Genomic DNA, 20460 nt, shown 5'->3' with positions numbered 1-20460 from the left:
TCTCTCTAGGGGTGGTCCCTTGGTCGAGTGACCGACTTGGCCCAGTTGGAACACTAGACCTTCACTACAGCCTTTCTGTTCTATTCTATTCTATTCTATTCTATTCTATTCTATTCTATTCTATTCTATTCTATTCTATTCTATTCTATTCTATTCTATTCTATTCTATTCTATTCATCTTTTGGATTTATTTAACACACATTTATTGTATTCCTTTTATTTTATATTCACTAGGGAAAGCAGTTAAACTAAATGAAGCCACCTTAGTTACGACTGCCTTCATTTTAATGCTGCATAATAAGGGAACAACACAATACTGCAAAAAATATTTGCTTTATAATCTGACCCAGTTTTGCTGAGCACCAGTGTTCAGCTTAGTGGGATCGAAGTTCTACCCTCCACGTCAATATTAAAAGTCCAAGAATCTGCCTAGCTCTCTGATGTCACTACAGACTACGCCCAATACTAAGCACTGATCAAGCCTTCCACTTCCTGTTCTTTCTCTCATTCTTAGCAGATGATACTCTTGTTCATTTTCCAAGGAAAACAAGGAGACAAAAATCACACATGTTCCCAACACTGAAAACACCGCTCAGTGCAGTCACCCCTACCTGTACTGTTCTATTGTCTCTACGTAATTGCTAGGCTTTCCGCCAAAGGCTCATTCCTACATCTGTGTAGGAGCGGACTTTCTATTGTCTCTTTACAAACTGAACACGGTTGAGTTTTCCTCATTTTCTCAAATCCTCAGATTATTCTAACCAGTTTAAGTGAATTTAGGTTTCTTCTGTTGAAAAAGAACATAAAAGAAAATCTCAAATTTAACCTCAATTACCATTTTACTTTTCTTTCCCCTTCTGAACCGAATCTCCCAAAAGATAAATCATGTATTGCTATACATGGCCTAATAATTTCTAGGGACCCCACACTAATATTCATCTTTGCTTATGTTCTCCACTAATCTACTTTATTATACCCTACCATAAACCATGAGGATTTCCAAAGCAATTTAATGGAGCCTGGTGGGACTCACCTATTTTTTCCCAAAGCATATTTTGGGGGAAAAGCTTTACACCCATCATGTACATCTACTTCATGTGATTTCTTTTCTAGCAGATTTAAAATTTTATGACTTTCAAATAAAATATCTCTTAGAATCTGAGGGAAATGATCGACCGTTCTCCAAGCTTTGCTATGTTCTGTAGATTCTGTGAGGTTATAACATCTGTGCCACCATTTCGAGAATATATTTTTCATGCTCTATGATACATATATATATATATGATTGCAAATATTTTAATCAATGCTCTTCTTGTAAGTTCTCATAGAATTGTCATTTCTATTCTTGCTTCTGTGTTACCACACCTGTTTTCTCAACTTTTACCTTCTGAATCTGAAGCTTTAAAGCTCTGATCATGCAGAGGTGTCTTTTTCACAGTGATGCTTTTCCACCTGGAGAGGACCTACTTCTCATTTTGATACTCAGGACTTAAAAACCATCGTGGATACAACCCACACCCTTCTCAGCCTCTCTCGTTTACTCATGCATGCAACGGAAGAGTAGAAGGTATTGGGAAATAAACAGTGGGTGAGGTGAGTGGTATTTTCAACCCACCTCAAAGTCATACTGCAGGAAAACACACTATTAAATGTAGCTGTTCGGACCTGACCATATACGTTGATAGTTAATCTCTATAAGCTGAAATATACTGATTTGTAAAGTTAAGTTGGCTAATCATGGTACCTGGACCTAATGCTTAAAGTCCCATGTATGTGGTGGTAGCCAACTCCTTTCCCATAGCAATGCAAACTGTGTTTTTTTTTTTACATTATAAAATGGATTGCTGCTTCTTTGGATGCTATTGCCATGGGAAATCCCACAAATACTGAATATCCTTTGTTTCTCTGACAGAACACAAACCTTCTTGACAAGAAAATGATGATTTTTTTTTAAAGTTTCACTGAGTCTACTCACATATATTTCTCTGTGAACTATGTATTCTCCCCCTTTAATTCCTGATTCCCACAATTCTCCACTCTGCTGTGCTAGGAAGTAGGAAGGAGGAGAGTGAGAATATTGTCCAGGAACTTCGTAGTTTATGTTTCCATGACAGGATGGCCCTGTCCTTCCACAGGGGTCCCAAGCATCTGCTGGAAGACAGTCTCTACATCTTCTCCTTGACTTTCAGATGTAGGTCTATAGCAGTCTCTGATAGCTGTAGCTCCAAGTGTACAAACCTACCTCTTGACATCCATTGACATTCTCAAACACACCTTTGAATCGTTTTTTTTTTAAAAATAAATCCCACTGAATACACTTGTCTGTGATATCTATTTCTTGTTGGAATCTGAATAGATACGCTGAGTTATTTTCCCTTTTCCTGTAGAGGAACCTTTAACTATAACACGATAGACTGTGGAGGTGTAGTTCGCAAACACTGCAGCTTACTTCTCTAATGAGAAGATCTGCTTCTTTGTAGTACATGTAGCTGGTGAGCCTTAAATAACACGCTACATATGAAATATATATTATATATAATCTCCTTTAGGATCTCTAACCTTACACTGCTAGAATTTATAGCCTAGTCACACAACTGAATGCTATAATAAGCAAAACAGTAGTTTTATAGAGAAACTTGCTAGTCATTAACATTGGAAGACTTCAAACAACTTCATATGCATCTCCTGAGGCCTCTGTAGTGTCAATACTAATTACTAGTAAAAAAATAGGGAATTGTAATCATGGCTACTATAATGAAAAATAATGGTATACTACATTTCATACAAAATGGAACACAAATAATATTTGCTAAATTACTAGAACAAGGGCTTGTTTCAGTTTATCAGATAAAAAGAGTTAACTTGGCAGCATAGCAAAAAAAGTATTTTCATTCTTTTGACTTGATTTTGTTAATTTTATCAATTATTTGTATATATGTGAAAATGAGTATGTAGTCACACACAAAAAGCTAATCCTAGATGAATTTTGTGAATTCTTGTTATAAAGTAGAATAAGTATTTGGGTAAAACAATCCATTGTAAGAAAGGTTAATGATAGATATATAAATCATTGAGGCAATTATTTCTGTAAAATGATAGCCTGATTTCAATTAATTACTAGGTAGTGGCAATAATTATAATTTTCTCTGTTCCTACACAATTTGTACATATGTACATGTTTATATCATTTTTAGTGCCTGGTTTGAAAATATAGTTTCAGTTATGATGAACAATACATTTGTGGTTAGGTTGAAATATACATTTATGCAACAATTGTTTTCTCTCATGTGAAAAAGTAAGATAAAGTTAAAATTTGTTGGTAGTCTCAAATGTTTATTTATTCAGAGGACATTGTGCTGGAAACATATACTTTTTATATGAATAGCTCAAATACAAAAAATATTCTATTTATAACCTGGTTCATATTTATTATTAGTTTGCCATTGGTTATTTATAAACTGTAGCAATTTTAAAACTATAAAAATATTACTAGAAAAAATAGGTAGCTACAAAGATCCAATTTAGCTGAAACCTATAGCTAAAATTATTTGTAAAACTGATTAGTTTTTCATTATAACCATTATTGGGTGTTAAACTAATCAAAGTATCTTCCAGGTTTTTCATAAATTACATAACTGAGCACACAGCAACTATTCTAACAGTGAATCATACAACAGTATCTAAAATCCAAGTATTAATTCTAGATAGGTTTATAAACTTTTAAAAAATTGAATATAAAAATGGCTATAATACCTTGATGATTTCTTCAGATCCAATTAGCTCAGGAAATAGATCCAGCTCTACAAAATTAAAAACAATATTATTAACAGTGTTCATTTAACTCTTGCAACCTTATAAGCTTATCTTTGAGTGGAAAGAGAGTTTTTAAAAAAGTGAAAAATCACTAGGTTTGAAAATATCTCAAAATAAAAATGCCACATTTTAGTTTTCAACACTAGTTATCAACCCATAACATAGCACTAAAAACTGACATATGACATTGATTCTATCTTCTCCTCAAATTGTCTTCCCCAAGCCCAGCCCAACTCCCACCAAGGCTGAGAAGGAGAAAGAGGACACGGCAGTGATAAAACTGATGGAAAAACAAGCCACCAGGGCATCTTTGGAGCTGCCAGGAGGAGAACTGAGGGGTGACAGAGACTCTGGCAGGATTCTTTCCTGAAGTTCTTCTGATTAAGAGCACTTGTACTTATTAAATGCAGGCTCCTGCATCAGGTAAGAGCGAGAACGTTTTATCAGCAAGCTTCAGCATAGGCTGGCACCACGGAGAACTGGGCAGAAAGATTCCTTTGTATGTTCTCCAGGGAAACTCAGCTAATACCATTTACGCTACTGTAGAGAATCAGTAAGCGATTCATTCAAGTCTGCTTTTTATTTTCCCAAACAATTAGAATCAACACAGTTTTACTGTTGCTAAAAAAGACCTATTAGCAAGTGCTAGAATAGGCTAGGAGTCCGGTGATGTAGCTCAGTGGTTGAGTGCTTGCCTGGGAAAGATTAAAACCTGGTTCTTGGTGTACAGAAAGGAATCTAGCACACAAGCCAATTACTGGGAGTTGATAGCTATTTCTCAGTCTTCAGCCAAGTGTTGGGTTTATTATGATAAAGATAAACACAGCAACAGAGAGAGTTTGGGGCATTGTTTCAATGATGTCTTGATATTATCCAGGCTGTTATGAAACTTCACTCCATTGGCAGTTTGTGCTCCACCTTGATGTTGCTTGTGCTCCGGGTTTAAGTCTTTATACAGTAAATGCATATTTTTAAACAATTCCATGGCATAGCTGAATTGATATTTACTATTCATCATATTTTGACCTTTCCTTCAGTATCGACTGTCACAAGTTCATTTTTATCATCAGAAACTTGCTAGGTATTAATAGGGGTAAAAGCAAAACCATAGTTGGGTACATGAACTCTATTTAGAAGAGAAATCACATGATGTCTATAAATGTACTCAATTCCTATAATTTAAAGTTAATACTCTTGAAAGCTTAGCTGTTACAGAGTTACTTACCCTTACTAATTTTCTGTACTATCAAAGTGAAAATTCCCAGGATCACAGTAAATTTTCCTCAATTATTTTTCCTTATGAATATCAACTACAAAAGAGTTTGGAAATTTTTTTTATATGGACCAATTGTTCTGTTCTTGTTCCTATGTAATCATTTTCTCACATCTGGTTTTCATGTTCTTTGCTCATAATGGTTTCGAGTTATAGTAATATCTATTCTCTCAAACACCTGAGTCTGTGTAACCATCAAAAAAAAAAAACCAACATGTGGGACATAACCGACACACAATGCACTGCGGCTAGACTTGCTTTTCTGAAAGCTGCGGCAGGAGTGGAAAGGTCCAGGTGGGGAGCATCTCCAAATGCTGTCCATGGGACACTGTCTGCAGCCTCCCAGGAGCCACGCCTTTTCATCTGCTTTCAACCATTTTAATTATAATAAAAGCAAATCATAATGAAATATTTCTTAGTGATGATTACATTCTACCATATATTTTTCACCTTTATGAAAAAACTCAACAGTTTCGTGCTTTTTTCAACATGTATCAAGACATGTTTTAGATTTGTAAGACTGTTTAACTTCATCTGACTACATATTTTTAATGAAAAAAAAACCCCTAATTTTCTTATTTATTTGACAGGGTTGGGGTGAAGGTTGACTTCCTTTCACTTCAATAGTCTCAGTATATATTGAGTTTGATATATTGTATCTTTCATTAATCAGCATTAGTTAACTATATGGATCATGGCTCCCCCCAAAAGAAATGTGTATACTTATCCATCTAACCATGTCACCCCAGAGTATGAGTCACTGCTATTAGACTTGAGTTCACTGCTCACTACAGTACGAACAAGCCTTTTCTGGGCCTCCTTAGGTTCTGAGCAGCCTGTGTGGCTCTCTCTGTCCCATCGGACCCTAAGGAGCAGGTCTCCATCTTCACAATGCCAAACACAAACTCTCTTTGAAAGATCTTCACTCTAGTTTCCAACTGTACTCAGACCATTTTAATAGAAAATCTGGGGTTTCATAAGTAGGGCAATTTTAGGAACCTTTTGTGTTTCCCTGCAAGATCCTGAAGCCATACTTCTGAGTGTGAAGGTTCAAGACCAGCATCCAAGGTAGAGCTGGACAGCAATGGGTCTCACATTGGTCTCCCCGTGATGGCTCCTCAAAAATGATAAATGATATTCTAGTAATGACTTGGGTATTACTGATCAAAAAGTTACAAATTATACTGCTTTATAGAATATCCTCACTTCAGTTAAATAGGCTGCAGGTGACCCAGGGGAAATCTGATAACAAATGTCTGTGTCTATTTTCTTTCTTTCTTTCTTTCTTTCTTTCTTTCTTTCTTTCTTTCTTTCTTTCTTCCTTCCTTCCTTCCTTCCTTCCTTCCTTTCTTTCTTTCTTTCTTTCTTTCTTTCTTTCTTTCTTTCTTTCTTTCTTTCTTTCTTTCTGTTTTCCTCCCTCTCTCCCTCCTTCCCTCCCTCCCTTTCTCTCTCTCCCTTTCTTTCTTTTTTTTTAAAAAGTGAATACTTAAAATTCACATTTGTGTAACAGTTGATCAATCATGGGTGACAAACTCAGAGGCACAGATAATGCTAGATGTATTTAAAAGTAATACATTAGTAGACATTAGAACCTTAATATTTCATAATACAAGGACGCAACACTGATAATGTTTGACAGCAAAGTTATTTAATTGTTTTAAGGTAAGCCAAGTTTCACAGTGCCGGATGTAAAAATAATGTAAACTCCAATCGCTTCAGACTGTAATTTATTTTTTTTGATTTATTTATTAAGTATACAGTGGTCTGCCTGCATATGTCCCTGCAGGCCAGAAAAGGGCAGCATATTTCATTACAGATGGTTGTGAGCCACCATGTGGGTGCTGGGAATTGAACTCAGGACCTTTGGAAGTGCAGCCAGTGCTCTTAACCTCTGAGCCATCTCTCCAGCCCCCAGACTGTAATTTAAAAAAGAAGTAAATCAAAGCCTTAGTAGCATGGCATGATGCATGGGGAGTCATGACAGCTCCAGCGATGTAACAATGATGCCAGAGACCAATCACAAAGCACACGGTGAGTAGATAGTAAAATGTGTGGATTTGTTTCCCCATGTATTTAAATTTAACATATATAGTTACCAAAATCCTAAAATCTTTATGTTAAGTGTCTTTTATACTGCATAATCTTTATGTCAGAGAAGAGAATTAAACATGCTTATGATAGTTACAATGAAATGAATGTATTTATGAGTTATTCATCTAGGAATAATTTACATTAGAAAATATAATTTCCTAAAATGGATCTTAAAATATTTCCTTTCCACACTAAGAAGGAAATCTTGAGACTTTTAAATTATTTTCTTAACCTGAATTTATGCATGTATTTTAAAATAGTGATTGAAATAATAATTAATGGACATTAGTTTATGATAATATTGTTGTATATGGTGACCAGTAAAATTAGGATGCACAAGCAATAAAGTTGTAAAACAATCAATTTAAATGCGGAATTTAATCAAATGAGGAAGTTAAACAATATAGAAGACTGAATTTTCCTCAGATATTGACTTAATACTGGAGATCTATGAAAACATGAGGGCAATCATAAATTCCCTTATTCATTTCCCATTTGAACAAGATCAATAAGCTATACAGCATTTAGAAAACAGCTTATTTTAAATAATAGCAGATTAATTCAATCGTCTGTATCATAACATCACTAAGATAAAGGAGTTGCATGGCAAACAGCATAGAAAGGCACTGATCAGAGCTACAAAATACTCGCCAGGCTAAGACATTCCAATATTAGCCACAAAAATAACAAAATCCACTCATTAGAAAGTGACCTATTTTGCCACACTGCAAGGTGGCCTCACTGTCCAGAGTGTGCCATGTGTACCATAGAATCAATATTGAAGCTGGTGAGAATTGCAAGTAAGCAAATAAAAAAGCAGCCTTTACAATCAAGTGAGAAGGTCTAAGAGAATTAATATTTTCTAAATAATTAATAAGAAACCTCCAAGCTTGAAATAAACTGATTCCTGACAGAGACTTTTTGATGGGTGTAGTTAGGGGACAATCTACCCACTAAGTTCATTATCTTGTGTTCTTACGTTTATCCAGTCAAATATTACTCTATACTAAAGCACCATTACTATACAAAGTGTTTTCGGGGTCTAAGACATCCGTGGCGATTACATGGTAGGTCCAACCTAGCGTCCCGTCATAGAAATGTTCAACAGTGCCCCGATCCTTTGAATAAATAGAAATTAAGTCATAATCTTTATTATTTTGTACAAATGAGAAAATACTAGAACAATTAGCAATGTGTCAAGATAGACTCACTCTAAAAACAAAGCACCCAGAGATAAATCATACAGAAGATGTCCATTTGATCGTTCTCATATGCAACAAGCATCTCAAGATAAAAAAATAAACAAAATATTTCAAAAAGTTGGGAAATCTGGCATAGTAAGCAGTGTAGGACAGGTTATATTAGGCAGCTCATTTCTTATAAATGCCTTGGAATCTGCTTTATGTACAGAGATGGGAGTTCTATACATAACTAAAACAAGATAATTAAGTGAATATACCCAATATATTTTATACTAAATGCATCAATTATATAATACATTTTGGCCTATTTATATGTGCCTGGCTAACCTGGACAATGTCACTTTAATGTGGGAAACTTTAGAGAAAGTTGTTGTTCCCTGGACTATCATGACACAGAATATAACTGTGGTCAGCTCCTACATGTCTCACCTTTAAATAAAATTTAGCATTGGCTTTCTATTTAAAAACAAACCAATTTTCCAACACACAGAGACAGCTGACCTGGGCTGCTGGGAGCTCATGGTCTCTGAACCAACAGCTAGGGAACCTGCATGAGACTAGCCTAGGCCCTCTGCACAGTTGTGTAGCTTGGTCTGTTTCTGGGGCTCCTAGCAGTGGGATTAGGGCCAATCCCTGGTGCTTGAGCTGACTTTTAGGAAACTATTCCCAATGCTGGTTTGCATAGCTCAGCCTTGATGCAGGGGAGGAGCTTGGTCCTGCATCAACTTGATGATCATGCTTTGCTGATCCCCATGGGAGGCCTGCCCCTATCTGAACAGAGATGGAGGAGGAGTGGGCAGTGAGGGAGCAGAGAGGAGGTGGGGTGTAGGGGGTGGGGGAGGGAGGGAATGGGAGGAGAGAGGGAAGGGCAACTGAGGCCCCCGTGGTCAGGATATAAAATAAATGAAAAAATTAATAAAAGAAAAAAACAACAACCCAATTTTCAAAACAAAACTAAATAAAGGTAATAGAAAAAATGGTTATATAGTGGCCATGAGGTGTAACATTTAAAAACAAGCATATCCCATGAGCAAGTCATGAACTATCAATGAGCAAGGGCTTTGTATTATTTGGTTGACAAGAGAATGCATTATGCTATTTAACAGTCACAAATTCCTTCAAGTTAAATGTCAACTAGTGAGAACAATCATACAATGTGATGAAACATGCTTGTTATAGGGGCTGACATTGGCTTAAACTGCTATAGCCTGTAGACAATTAAAGCAAGGCGTTTTCCACTCTGTACATAAAACATGGGTATGCTACAACTATTCGTTGACATGAAAAACTTGAAAAGACTGTAATGACTAGAATCATGTGAGGGTTGGCTAAGGAATATTCACATTTATGTATGTAGATATGCATTTATGTGAATATGCGTATTGTGGAGTACACCCATACATATGTGTACACACACACTTCAATTCCAGCACTGAAAACTACTTTTAGTGATAAAAGGAAACCTAGGTAAATCTGAAATTGTTAAACTATGCCTATGTCTTGAATTGTCTATTGCATATGCTCAAGATCAAAAGAATTTTTCTTAATGTTTAGAAAGGATGCATGCAGATAACCACAATTAGAAACACTTTTGTTTCTGCAAAATAAGATTGGTGCATTAAGGAAGCAAAAAACATGCCCCAATCAAATGATAAAAAAGTGGAAAAAGAAAAAAAAAGTGGAAAAATATTTAAAGTATACTTCGAGATGCTTCATGTAGATATTTCAAAATACCCGGCATAATTCTAGGGTAGAATATACTTACTACATGCTTTGGGGGCTGAAAAGGAAATAAATATAAATGAAACCAAGTCTTTAGTAAGTCTAAAATAAGTATCAATATTCACTTGTCCATTTCCATTTGATGATTTTTACTAACTGAATAGATCTTGTTTTTCTTGTTGTATGAGTATACAATATTGGCATTAATAATAAAAGTACAGATTACCTTTTGTTAGAAAAAATGACTTGTTTTTCTGCCCTCTAACAGAAAAGGAAATTTTCTGTGTTCGAAAGGATATAAAGTCAGTTCTATACTTATGTTTTTGAGAACACTCCACACTGATTTCCATAATGGCTGTATTAGTTTTCATTCCCAACATCGGTGGATAAGAGCTCTGGGTTGGTGTGAAAAAAATTAGCCCCCTTAGGGAGTGGTCCTATTAGGAGGTGTGGCCTTGTTGGAGGAAGAGTGTCACTGTGGGAGTTGGATCTGAGATCTCCTTTTGCTCAAGCTATGCTGAGTGTGACACACAGTTGCTTCGATTGCTTATGGATTAAGATATAGAACTCTCAGCTCCTTCTCCAGCACCTTATCTGCCTCTCTGCTGCCATGAAGATAATGGATTAAACCTCAGAAACTATAAGCCAGCCCCAATTCAATTTTTTCTTTTATAAGAGATGTTGTGGTCATGGCGTCTCTTCACAGAACTAGAAACCCTAAGACAAGTTCTGAAAAGGTCTTTCCCTACATTCTCATCAGCATTGATTGTTTCTTTTTTTTTTTTTTGTCTTAAAGAGAACCATTTTGTCTAGGGTGAGATAAAAATCTCAATGTGGTTTTAATTTGCGTATCTATGATGGCTAAAAATGTTGAACATTTACTAAAAATAGTTATTGGTCATTTGCATTTTTTTCATTTCTCCTCGTTTCCTTTCTCCCTCCCTCCCTTCTGTCCTTTCCTTTGAGAGCCATTTCTTTAATTCACTGTCCTATGCAACACGTTTGTATTTACTGTGGCACTATTCGTGACAGCAGCAAATGGGACCAGCCTAGATGTCCATCAGCAGATGAATGAATGCCCTTATCACACAAAAGAAGTCAATCATTACAGAAAAAAAATCACGGCATTGTTGTAGAAATTGTTGACGCTGTAAAGTACTACGCTGAGCTAAGTAACAGTCAGACCCTGAAAGACAAATACTATATTTTATCATTTACATGGAATTCTAGATTTTGACTTTCATGTATGTGAAGAGGTAGGTGGGCACAAGTCATCAAGCTAGAAAGGAGTCCATGAGAGCGAAAATAGAGGCCTTAACTGTGTGGGGAAAATAAAATAAACATAGTACGAAAGCGGAAGGGTGGTTTCTGGGGATAGGAATGGAATCAGCGGGAGGGGAGCAGAGGGGAGGCGTGGGAAGACCAAAACAAGTATGTATGTATGAAAAGGATATAATGAAACTCATTACTTTGAACGCTAATAAAAATGAAACTTTATAAAAACACCCAACAAACAACAAAGCCAGAAGAAAGCACATGTGTCCCTTATCATCAAAACAGCCTCATTTGCTCAGAAAACAGAGGGGCAACTTAGGAAAGCACTCACCAGTATCCTCAGTAGGCATGTCAACTATGAGCTGGTCACTGTACTTCCCATATAAGCCATTAGTGCATATGGCCACTATTTGGAGAACGTAACTCATATTAGGTAGCAAGTTATTGAGAATAGCACCCTAGGAGAAAGACATTAGAAATTATACAAAACATTCTCTTAAGACATTATTAACAGAGACAAAGGGACAACTCTTTATCCTGACAATGTGCGTCTGCATGAAAATGCATGTGTGTATGGGCATTTCCGTCTCACAAAGTGGTGTCATCTTCTTTATAAATTGTGAGAGGAATCCTCATCTTCTCCTATATCTTTCTCTCTACATCCCAAATGAGTGTAAAAGTAGTTAAAACTTATCTGTTGTTTGATATACTATCAAACAAACTAATAATGGCAGGTTTATGTAAGTAGGGTCTCAGGACATGCCGTCTTGCTGCCTGGATGTACATCCCAGAGACTTTTCTGGTGCAGTGGCGACTGCATCCAGATGAGGGATTATCAACTCACCACCATTGGGCCAACCCTTCCTATCAAACCACACAAGGAATCTGAGTTGTACTTTCTCTCATTCATGAGTTGTACTTTCTCTCATTCATGTAATTCATGGGCTGGCTCAGTGGGTCTTTTATGTTATTCTCTCCTCAAAGTTCTGACATAGTTACCACTTGGTAATTGTCACTAGAAATCTAAAGCAAAGCAAAGAACTTTTAAGTCCCCTACCTTGTTTTTTTCCTGTGATAAAGTAGAGAATACATAACATTACAAGGTGATATTCTCAGGTTAGTTGGGAGATTTTAATTGAGGTATTCATATATTCCTTACATTATCATATTTATAAGGGAGGAGTACACTAATAATGCTCTGTGCTTATGTTTTCCACATGTAACCACCTCTTCTAATGTTGCTGACAGGGTCACGATCCTGTATTTAATTCTAACTACTGACATAATTTACTATGCCTTTTATTCCCTGGGAGCATCTTCGCTCAACATCTACAGTGACCACAGGCAAAAGCACATAGTCATTTGCAAATTCTTACCTTGGAAGCCAAACTATAATGTTATCAGACAGAAAGTAATTCATCTTATAGTTACCAAGTCCTGATAGCCATCTGTTAAAAACTCATGCTTGGTTTGGTCGTTGCCCTCCAGCGGCTGGTACAGAACAGCAAACTTCTCAATCATGGTGTCATAAACAACTCGAGGTCTTTCCCACGTGACCAGAAGGCTGGTGTAGTTTTCAGGGTCAGCCTGCACATTTTCTGGTTCTGAGCTGCACACTTCAGGAGGAAAAAAAAGGAAGTCCTTGGCACAACCATTGACTTCTGGAATTTGTATGAAATAAAACATACTTGGGAATTTTTTTTATTGTATCTTAGTTCAATAGGAAGTAAAATATTATTTCTTGTTCCAATTTTTGCACCTAAAATTGGATTTGGTAGGTTCTTTTTAGAAGAAAAGAGGGCTGGCAGCTCCGCAGGGTGGAAGTTCTGCTGTAGGCTCTTTGACTATGATCCATCTTGATGGGAGCATGTGTAATCTCACTGTCTGTAAAGGTCCCTTCCTCTGCCCTTAAACACTGCCAGCATTCAGTCACAGGGGTTCCCTCCACAAACCCAACCTGGAACCAAAGTTCCTGTTTAAAATCACTGTTTAGATTAGTTTCTGAAGTATAAGAACTACAGCCCCTTTCTCCTTTTTCATTTGCTGTTGCCTAGAACATAGTTTTCAGAGTGTTTGGCATGGACATTCATTGTTCGAAAAAATGAACATACGATATCTTCGAACTCATGGTGTCTGTATATGTCTTGTCTGATACCTGGCAAATTTGTTTAGCTTGGGACTAGAAAATAATCAATTATAAAATATGATCCATAGTTGGACGTTTTTGCTACTAGAGAAACCCTGAAATAATTTAAAAAATTCCCAACCCGTGAAAGCCATATCAAAACAAAAACCATTAATTCAGTCTTTTTGAGAACTGGCAACGAAATTTCACCCTGGCATCATTAATAGAATAAATAAATAAGCACAGGGAATTAGAATATTTGTCTCATATGAAAATAAAGTTGTGGGGAAAAACTTTCAAAATTTCTTAATGTAACTTAAAGATCACATCGAGTAGAAACTGGGCCAAAATTTCAGTCCCATCAGGAACAGTCCTGATGCTCTGTAGAGTGTATATATATGGGTAAGTTTGCAGTAGCTTACAGGGAAAAGGTTAGATGCCACAGACATTTGCAAAGCACAGGAAGAGAAAAATCTCTCAGGACAAAGATAAATTCACTGCTGGGTCACTCTTCAAGGGACATCTCAGCTACAAAGTTGTGTCATGGAATCATGTGGGTGCCTTCAATGAGCCACTCATAGTGGGTAAGACACCTGTAGGGATTCTGACACTGCCAACAGGTGTGTCAGAGTGCGACCCAAAGGGTTTCGGCCTTTCTCTTTTTCCTTTCCTTTCCCGTTTGTAGTTCGTCTCATAAACACACGAGGGCGCCCACGACTAACAATTCCCTCACAAGCAGCCTGTCTTCCATATGGTATTGACCATTAGCAAGCAACCCTGTAGCTGCAACAGTAAATTAGCTATTCACAAAATATAAACATATGCTTTGAATAAATGCCTGGGTAAATCTACATGAGTTAGAGATAGGTCTTTTCTCTTTCCTTCCTTCCTTCCTTCCTTCCTTCCTTCCTTCCTTCCTTCCTTCCTTCCTTCCTTCCCCCGCCCCCCAAACTGGTAATGTTTTATTTTGTTTAAGAAGGGCTTAGAGTGACGTGTTCCTCTAAGAATAAGAGGAAATTTCTTTCATTGTGAAAAATGTGAATTCAGACGAAAAATATGTTTCCAAGTTATGTTTAGACTACACCATATACCTGTGACACTTCTGTGACTTTTCCACCAGATGGCAGAAGACCATCAAGTCATCTCAACCCCAGAACATCACATAAGTATTGAAATACCCAGATGACCCCCTTCTTCCTTCTAGAGGAGTGGACCTGTAGAAGGTGGGTTTCTGACAGAATAATTTGTAGATTCTCTCCTCCTAAAATAAATCCCTCTTTTTGGAGAAGGAGAATGCTTTAAAGTGATGTAAGTTTTATGCTTTTTAAGTTGTACTCTGTAAAATTTATTAATTGAATGCATCCACACAAAGCAAAAATGGCCTGAGAAAAGCAGAAAAATGTTCGTTGGGATCTGCCCAAAGCATTCTTACCCAGCTTCCCTGGCTTGTCTGTATCTGTCTAAGACATTTCAAATGGTAACCTTCTGTTTTAATCTGTAGTGAGACTTTTCAAAGAAAGTTGTGTTTCTTTGCTAGCAGGTTCTCATTTTTAACTGTCTTAGTTATAAGTCTATATGACTCTTATAGTTAGTTTCATAGTTGGGGCTTATAGATTTCCCCTTTATTTCTTCATTTCCCTTTCTCAACTCTTTGCAGATCCTCTCTACCTTCCTAACCACCCAACTTCATGTTTTCTCCTTCTAAAAATTGTGCAGTTGTTTGTGTTGACTACTCCTGAGCATGAGACCTGCCTTGAGTGCAGCTGATATGCCCAGTGTCACTCCATTGAAGAAAACTGACTTTCTTTATCCTAGCAGCTATCTGTTGGCAATAGCTCCTTGGCCAGAGGTGGGACTTCATGCCTGCTCCCACTCCTCTGTCCTGGGATTTGCCTGGCTTGAGCTTGCGCAGGTCCTGTGTTCACTGCCATCATCTCTGTGGGTTCCTAAGTGCATCTGCTCTGCTGTGTCTGGAAGACACTGTTTCCTTAAGGTCATGTACTATCTCCGGCTCTTATAAAGGTTCCTTTCCCTCCTCTGCAGAGATCTTCGAGCCTTGAGGGGAGACTGTGACAGAGACATCCCAAAGAAGGCGGAGCAGCCCAGCATCTCTTGTGCTCTACACGCTGACCACGTGCAAGTTTCTGTGTTAATTACCAAATACTTCAAGAAAATGTTTCTCCAACGCAGGGTGAGTCATTCACTCATCTATGGATATGATGATAGGTCATTAGGAGTCATTTAATTGCTATTTCATTTAGCAGAGTAATAATAGTAGGTCAATGACCTAATGTCAAGTTTTTTATCTCATTGATTATATATATATATATACATACATATATATATATATATATATATATATATGTTCCATCTTGCGCAGTGGACCTTAATTCCAAATTTTTAAAAAATGATGGTAATTCCCATAACATTTGTGTTACTAGTCTATCATCAGGCACATCTTGCACCTATGTCATTATTGTAACTCTTGGGGTTCATAGCTGGGGGAGATTGATGATCACTTTTCTCTTTGTGTAGCATGTAGAGTACCTGCAAATACATGAAAGTAAGCCAGAAGGGATGAAGCTTCCAGATGAGTACTGAGTACCTGCTAGATTTCTCCACGTTCTATGACATAAGCACATGGTGTCCTCAGCAATAGGATCTCACTGTCAAAATGCAGGAGGGTAATCAACCGCAATGGCAATTGCCCAAAATGGTTGGGATTTCTATCAGACCACATTAATAAACAACTCAAATATATGTAACCCATTCTTAATTCTTCGGACTTTTCTTTGGTAGCATACAATGTCTAATTGGGGTATTACCACCCCCATAATATGGTAACGCCATTTAAACTCCTTTTAACTATGTGTATATATTTTATATATTATATATTTTAGTAAACTTCTATAGTAGAAGATTTCTATATGGCTATTTAAAAATAAAATTTTCTCTTCCCTGGAAGATCTTGCCAGCCCCATGCCTTACTGAGTAACTTACCACTGTAGATATTCTAAGTGAAACACATATATCTTCAGCTTTATTTTAATCAGAACACTATTTTTTTTAAAAAAAAAACATCCTTTTGTTAACTGATAATCAGTGGTTTAGCAATATGAACCTTTAGGTAAGTCTTATTCTTTAACTGTTGAAACAAAGGACACGAGGGGATAAAACATATCTACTTTAGAATGTGTTCAAGAGAAAAGTCTAACTTACATCTGAACACTGTGATCTTGCCAAAGCACTGACTAGATCTTTTAAGAGCAAACCAATTGGTTCCATAAATATAGTCTGGTATTTTGACATAAAATTAGGCAATGACCATGGAGTAGATCTTTAACATGAACTAATATTATTTTCCTTACTATTGTTCTATTGACATTAGTTATTATTTTTATTTTAGGGTATATGAATATGCAGTGTATGTCTCTGTGTGAAGTCGTACACACTGATTGCAGGAATGGGTGAGGTCTAGAAAAGAGCGTTGCTTGTCTGGAGTGGGAATTACACATGAGTGGTTGTGAGCAGATGGGGTTGGGAATTGAACCCAAGGCCTCTGCCAGCCTATTAGGCACTCTTAGCTGTAGGTTCTCTTATCTGTTGAGCCATCTTCATTCCCTGAAATTAGTGCAATTCTCTTATTAGAAAGACGTAAACTATACCAAGCCAACTACCTGGACTAAAAATCAAGAAGTCTTTTCTAGATCAATATATATTTTGATATCAAACACATGTTAACAAAAATGTACACAATAAAAGTTATGATTTTTCTCGTATAGGCTTCATCAACTTTGCTGGGAGAGCATGCGACCTTTCAAGTCATTTTTATGAGTTACATTCAATCTGGATCCCAGCCACTCCATTCTTTAAGCAATGACGACTGAGAGAAGGAACCGGGTTCATGAAGAACACAGAGCTCTAGAGTGCTCACGTGTTACATACAGGCAACAAAGCTCCCTAAAATATCTCCTTGATCAAACAGCCACATGTGTTCTGGATTAAGAGCAGCTGCAGTCTTCCACTCAGGTTGATTCTGGTTACTCTTGGCATATGGGGTATCTGTTCTTCCTGCTCCTTGAAAGTTCATTCCTGACACAGCTTTCTAATGCTGACAGTCAGAAAGTTCCAGGTGTCTTTAGTTTCTAACCTCTTGGCTTCCTTCGCAGAGAAATGCACAACAAACCAGAACCCAAACAAAATAGAACAAAATAGTCTGTTACTCAGACCAAATAGGATTGCGCTCATCAAAAGTCCCATGTAAACATTCAAGGTTGCAAAGTGTGTCGCCCACGTTTGGCTGGCATAAAGGGCAGTAGTTATTATATGGAAGAACATTCCCACACAGAGAAAGAATCAAAAGATTACTAAGCAAAGTGCTGAGTAGTTTGAGAACAAAAGAAAAAAAGAAAAAAGAAAAAGACAGCAGAAAAGAAATGGAGGCAAAATGCAAGAAAATTCTTTGGTTATGAGAAATCACTGTTAATTATGAAAGTAGATTTGCTAATGTATAATTCATGACATTTTTTTAGGAAATGGTAGAAAATATCTTGCAGTTCATTGCCTTAGGCTACAGAGTTGAGATGCATTATGTTACAAAGACACCCCCAACATGCTCTATTTCTTGAAAAGCACACTATTTTATGTGGCTTTAAATTTGTACATTAAATGTTTTACATTGCTAGCTAACACTGGAAGTCCATTCATGAGTATTTCAATGAAGTACACTCTATAACAAAGTATTCTAAATGCACGCCATGCTAATTTTGCAAAGCTATACGTCTTCACTGTGATTGCTTGTTTCTCTATGCACATGACAAATGGCAACAATAGCAGTCACTGACTCTGCAGCTTACTCATCTAAGGCACTGTGGAGCACTGCAAAATTTACCTTTTTATAAGTCTCACAGCAGCCCTGCAGGGACCACTTTTCTTTCTTTTTCTTTTCTTTCTTTTTATTTTTTAGAAAAGAAGCAAACTATCTATTTTCATTTTACATAACATTCCCAGTTCCCACTCCCTCCCCTCCTCCCGTTCCTTCCACCTTCTCCCTCACCCCACCCCATCCGCTCCTCAGAGACATGAAGACACACTGCTGTGGGGAGGGTCCAAGGGCCTCCCTACTATATGTAGGATGAGCAAGTCATCCATCCAAAGAGAATGGGTTCTGAATAGCCAGTACATGCAGTAGGAATAAATCCTGGTGACACTGATAGTGGCCCCTCAGTCTGCCCCAGCTGTACAACTGTCACCCACATTCAGAGGGAGTAGTTTGGTCCTATGCTGGTTCCTTCCCTGTTTGGCTGGAGTTGGTGAGCTCCCATTAGCTCAGGTAAACTGTTTCAGTGGGTGTCTCCATCATGGTCTTGACCTCTTTGCTCATATTCTCACTCCTCCCACTCTTTAACTGGACGTGGGGAGCTCAGCCCCATGATCTGCTGCGAGTCTTTGCCTCTGTTTTCATCAGTTGCTAGATGAAGGCTCTATGGTGACATTTAAGATATCCATCAATCTGACTACAGGGCAAGGCCAATTCAGGCACCCTCTCTTTTATTGCTTAGGATCTTAGCTGGGGCCATCCTTGTGGATTCCTGGGAATTTCTCCAGTGCCAGGTTTCTTGCTAGCCTCATAACGGCTCCCTCAGTCAAAATATCTCTTTCTTTGCTCTCATCTCTGTTCATCTTCCATCTCAACTACACTGTTCCCTCAAGTTCTCCTCCCCGCTTCTTCCTTCTTCTGTCCCTTCCACTCTCCCTTCGCCTCCCCATACCCATGCTCCCAATTTTTTCAGGCCATCTTGTCTATTTCCCCTTTTCAGGTGGGTCTCTATATGTTTTTCTTAGAGTTCACCTTGTTACTTAGCTTCTCTAGGGTCACGGACTACAGGCTCGTCATCCTTTGTTTTACAGCTAGCATCCACTTATGAGTGAGTACATAAGAACGATGTTCATCTTTCTGGGTCTGGGTTACCTCACTCAAGATGGTTTTTTCCTAGTTCCATCCATTTGCATGCAAATTTCAAGATGTCTTTTTTTTTTTTTTTTACTCCTGAGTAGTATTATCCATTTTTCAGTTGAGGGGCATCTAGGTTGTTTTCAGGTTCTGGTTATTACAAATAATGCTGCTATGAGCATAGTTGAACAAATGTCCTTGTATGTAGTAGGGAGGCCCTTGGACCTTCCCCACAGCAGTGTGTCTTCATGTCTCGAGGAGCGGATGGGGTGGGGTGAGGGAGAAGGTGGAGGGAACGGGAGGAGGGGAAGGAGTGGGAACTGGGAATGTTATGTAAAATGAAAATAGATAGTTTGCTTCTTTTCTAAAAAATAAAAAAAGAAAAGAGAGAGAGAAATTGAGCATCTTTTGAGTATATGCTCAAGAGTGGAATTGCTGGGTCCTGAGATAGTTTGATGCCCAATTTTCTGAGAAACTGTCACAATGATTTCCAGAATGGTTTTACAAGCTTGCATTCCCACCAGGAATGGATGAGTGTTCCCCTTACTCCACATCCGCTCCAGCATAAGCTATCATCGGTGTTTCTGATCTTAGCCATTCTGACTGGTGTAAGACAGTCCCTCAGAATCATTTTGATTTGCATTTCCCTGATGACTAAGGGTGTTGAACATTTCCTTAAGTGTCTTTTGACCATTTGAGAGTCTTCTGTTGAGAATTCTCTGCTTTGTTCTGCACCCCATTTTTAATTCGATTATTTGGAATTTTGATGTCTAATTTCTTGAGTTCTTTATATATTTTGAAGATCAGTCCTTTGTCTGATGTGGGATTGGAGAGGCCGCTTTTATTCTTCTCTTTTTATAGGTGAAGACATGGTGTTTTATAACATCCACAATGTCATGGCTTTTTTTTTATATTTATTTATTTATTATGTATACAATATTCTGTCTGTGTGTATGTCTGCAGGCCAGAAGAGGGCACCAGATCTCATTACAGATGGTTGTGAGCC

General features: G+C 37.5%; 1 protein-coding gene across 4 annotated transcripts in view; it reads right to left on the bottom strand.

The window, feature by feature from the left end:
• Ptprz1 (protein tyrosine phosphatase, receptor type Z1) overlaps positions 1-20460 on the bottom strand; it is a 184928-nt gene that overhangs the window by 55716 nt on the left and 108752 nt on the right. For all 4 annotated transcript variants that reach the window (XM_005363773.3, XM_005363774.3, XM_005363775.3 and 1 more), the window contains exons 9-11: positions 12808-12992; positions 11708-11834; positions 3754-3800 (exon numbers count right to left, since the gene is read on the bottom strand). In XM_005363773.3, the coding sequence (XP_005363830.1) occupies positions 3754-3800; positions 11708-11834; positions 12808-12992 (359 nt within the window). The remainder of the gene's footprint in view (positions 1-3753; positions 3801-11707; positions 11835-12807; positions 12993-20460) is intronic.

This window comes from Microtus ochrogaster, linkage group LG10, assembly GCF_000317375.1.
Source record: "Microtus ochrogaster isolate Prairie Vole_2 linkage group LG10, MicOch1.0, whole genome shotgun sequence".
Taxonomy (NCBI): domain Eukaryota; kingdom Metazoa; phylum Chordata; class Mammalia; order Rodentia; family Cricetidae; genus Microtus; species Microtus ochrogaster.
Note: the sequence above shows the minus strand (reverse complement) of the source record. Positions and strands in the feature narration are given on the sequence as shown.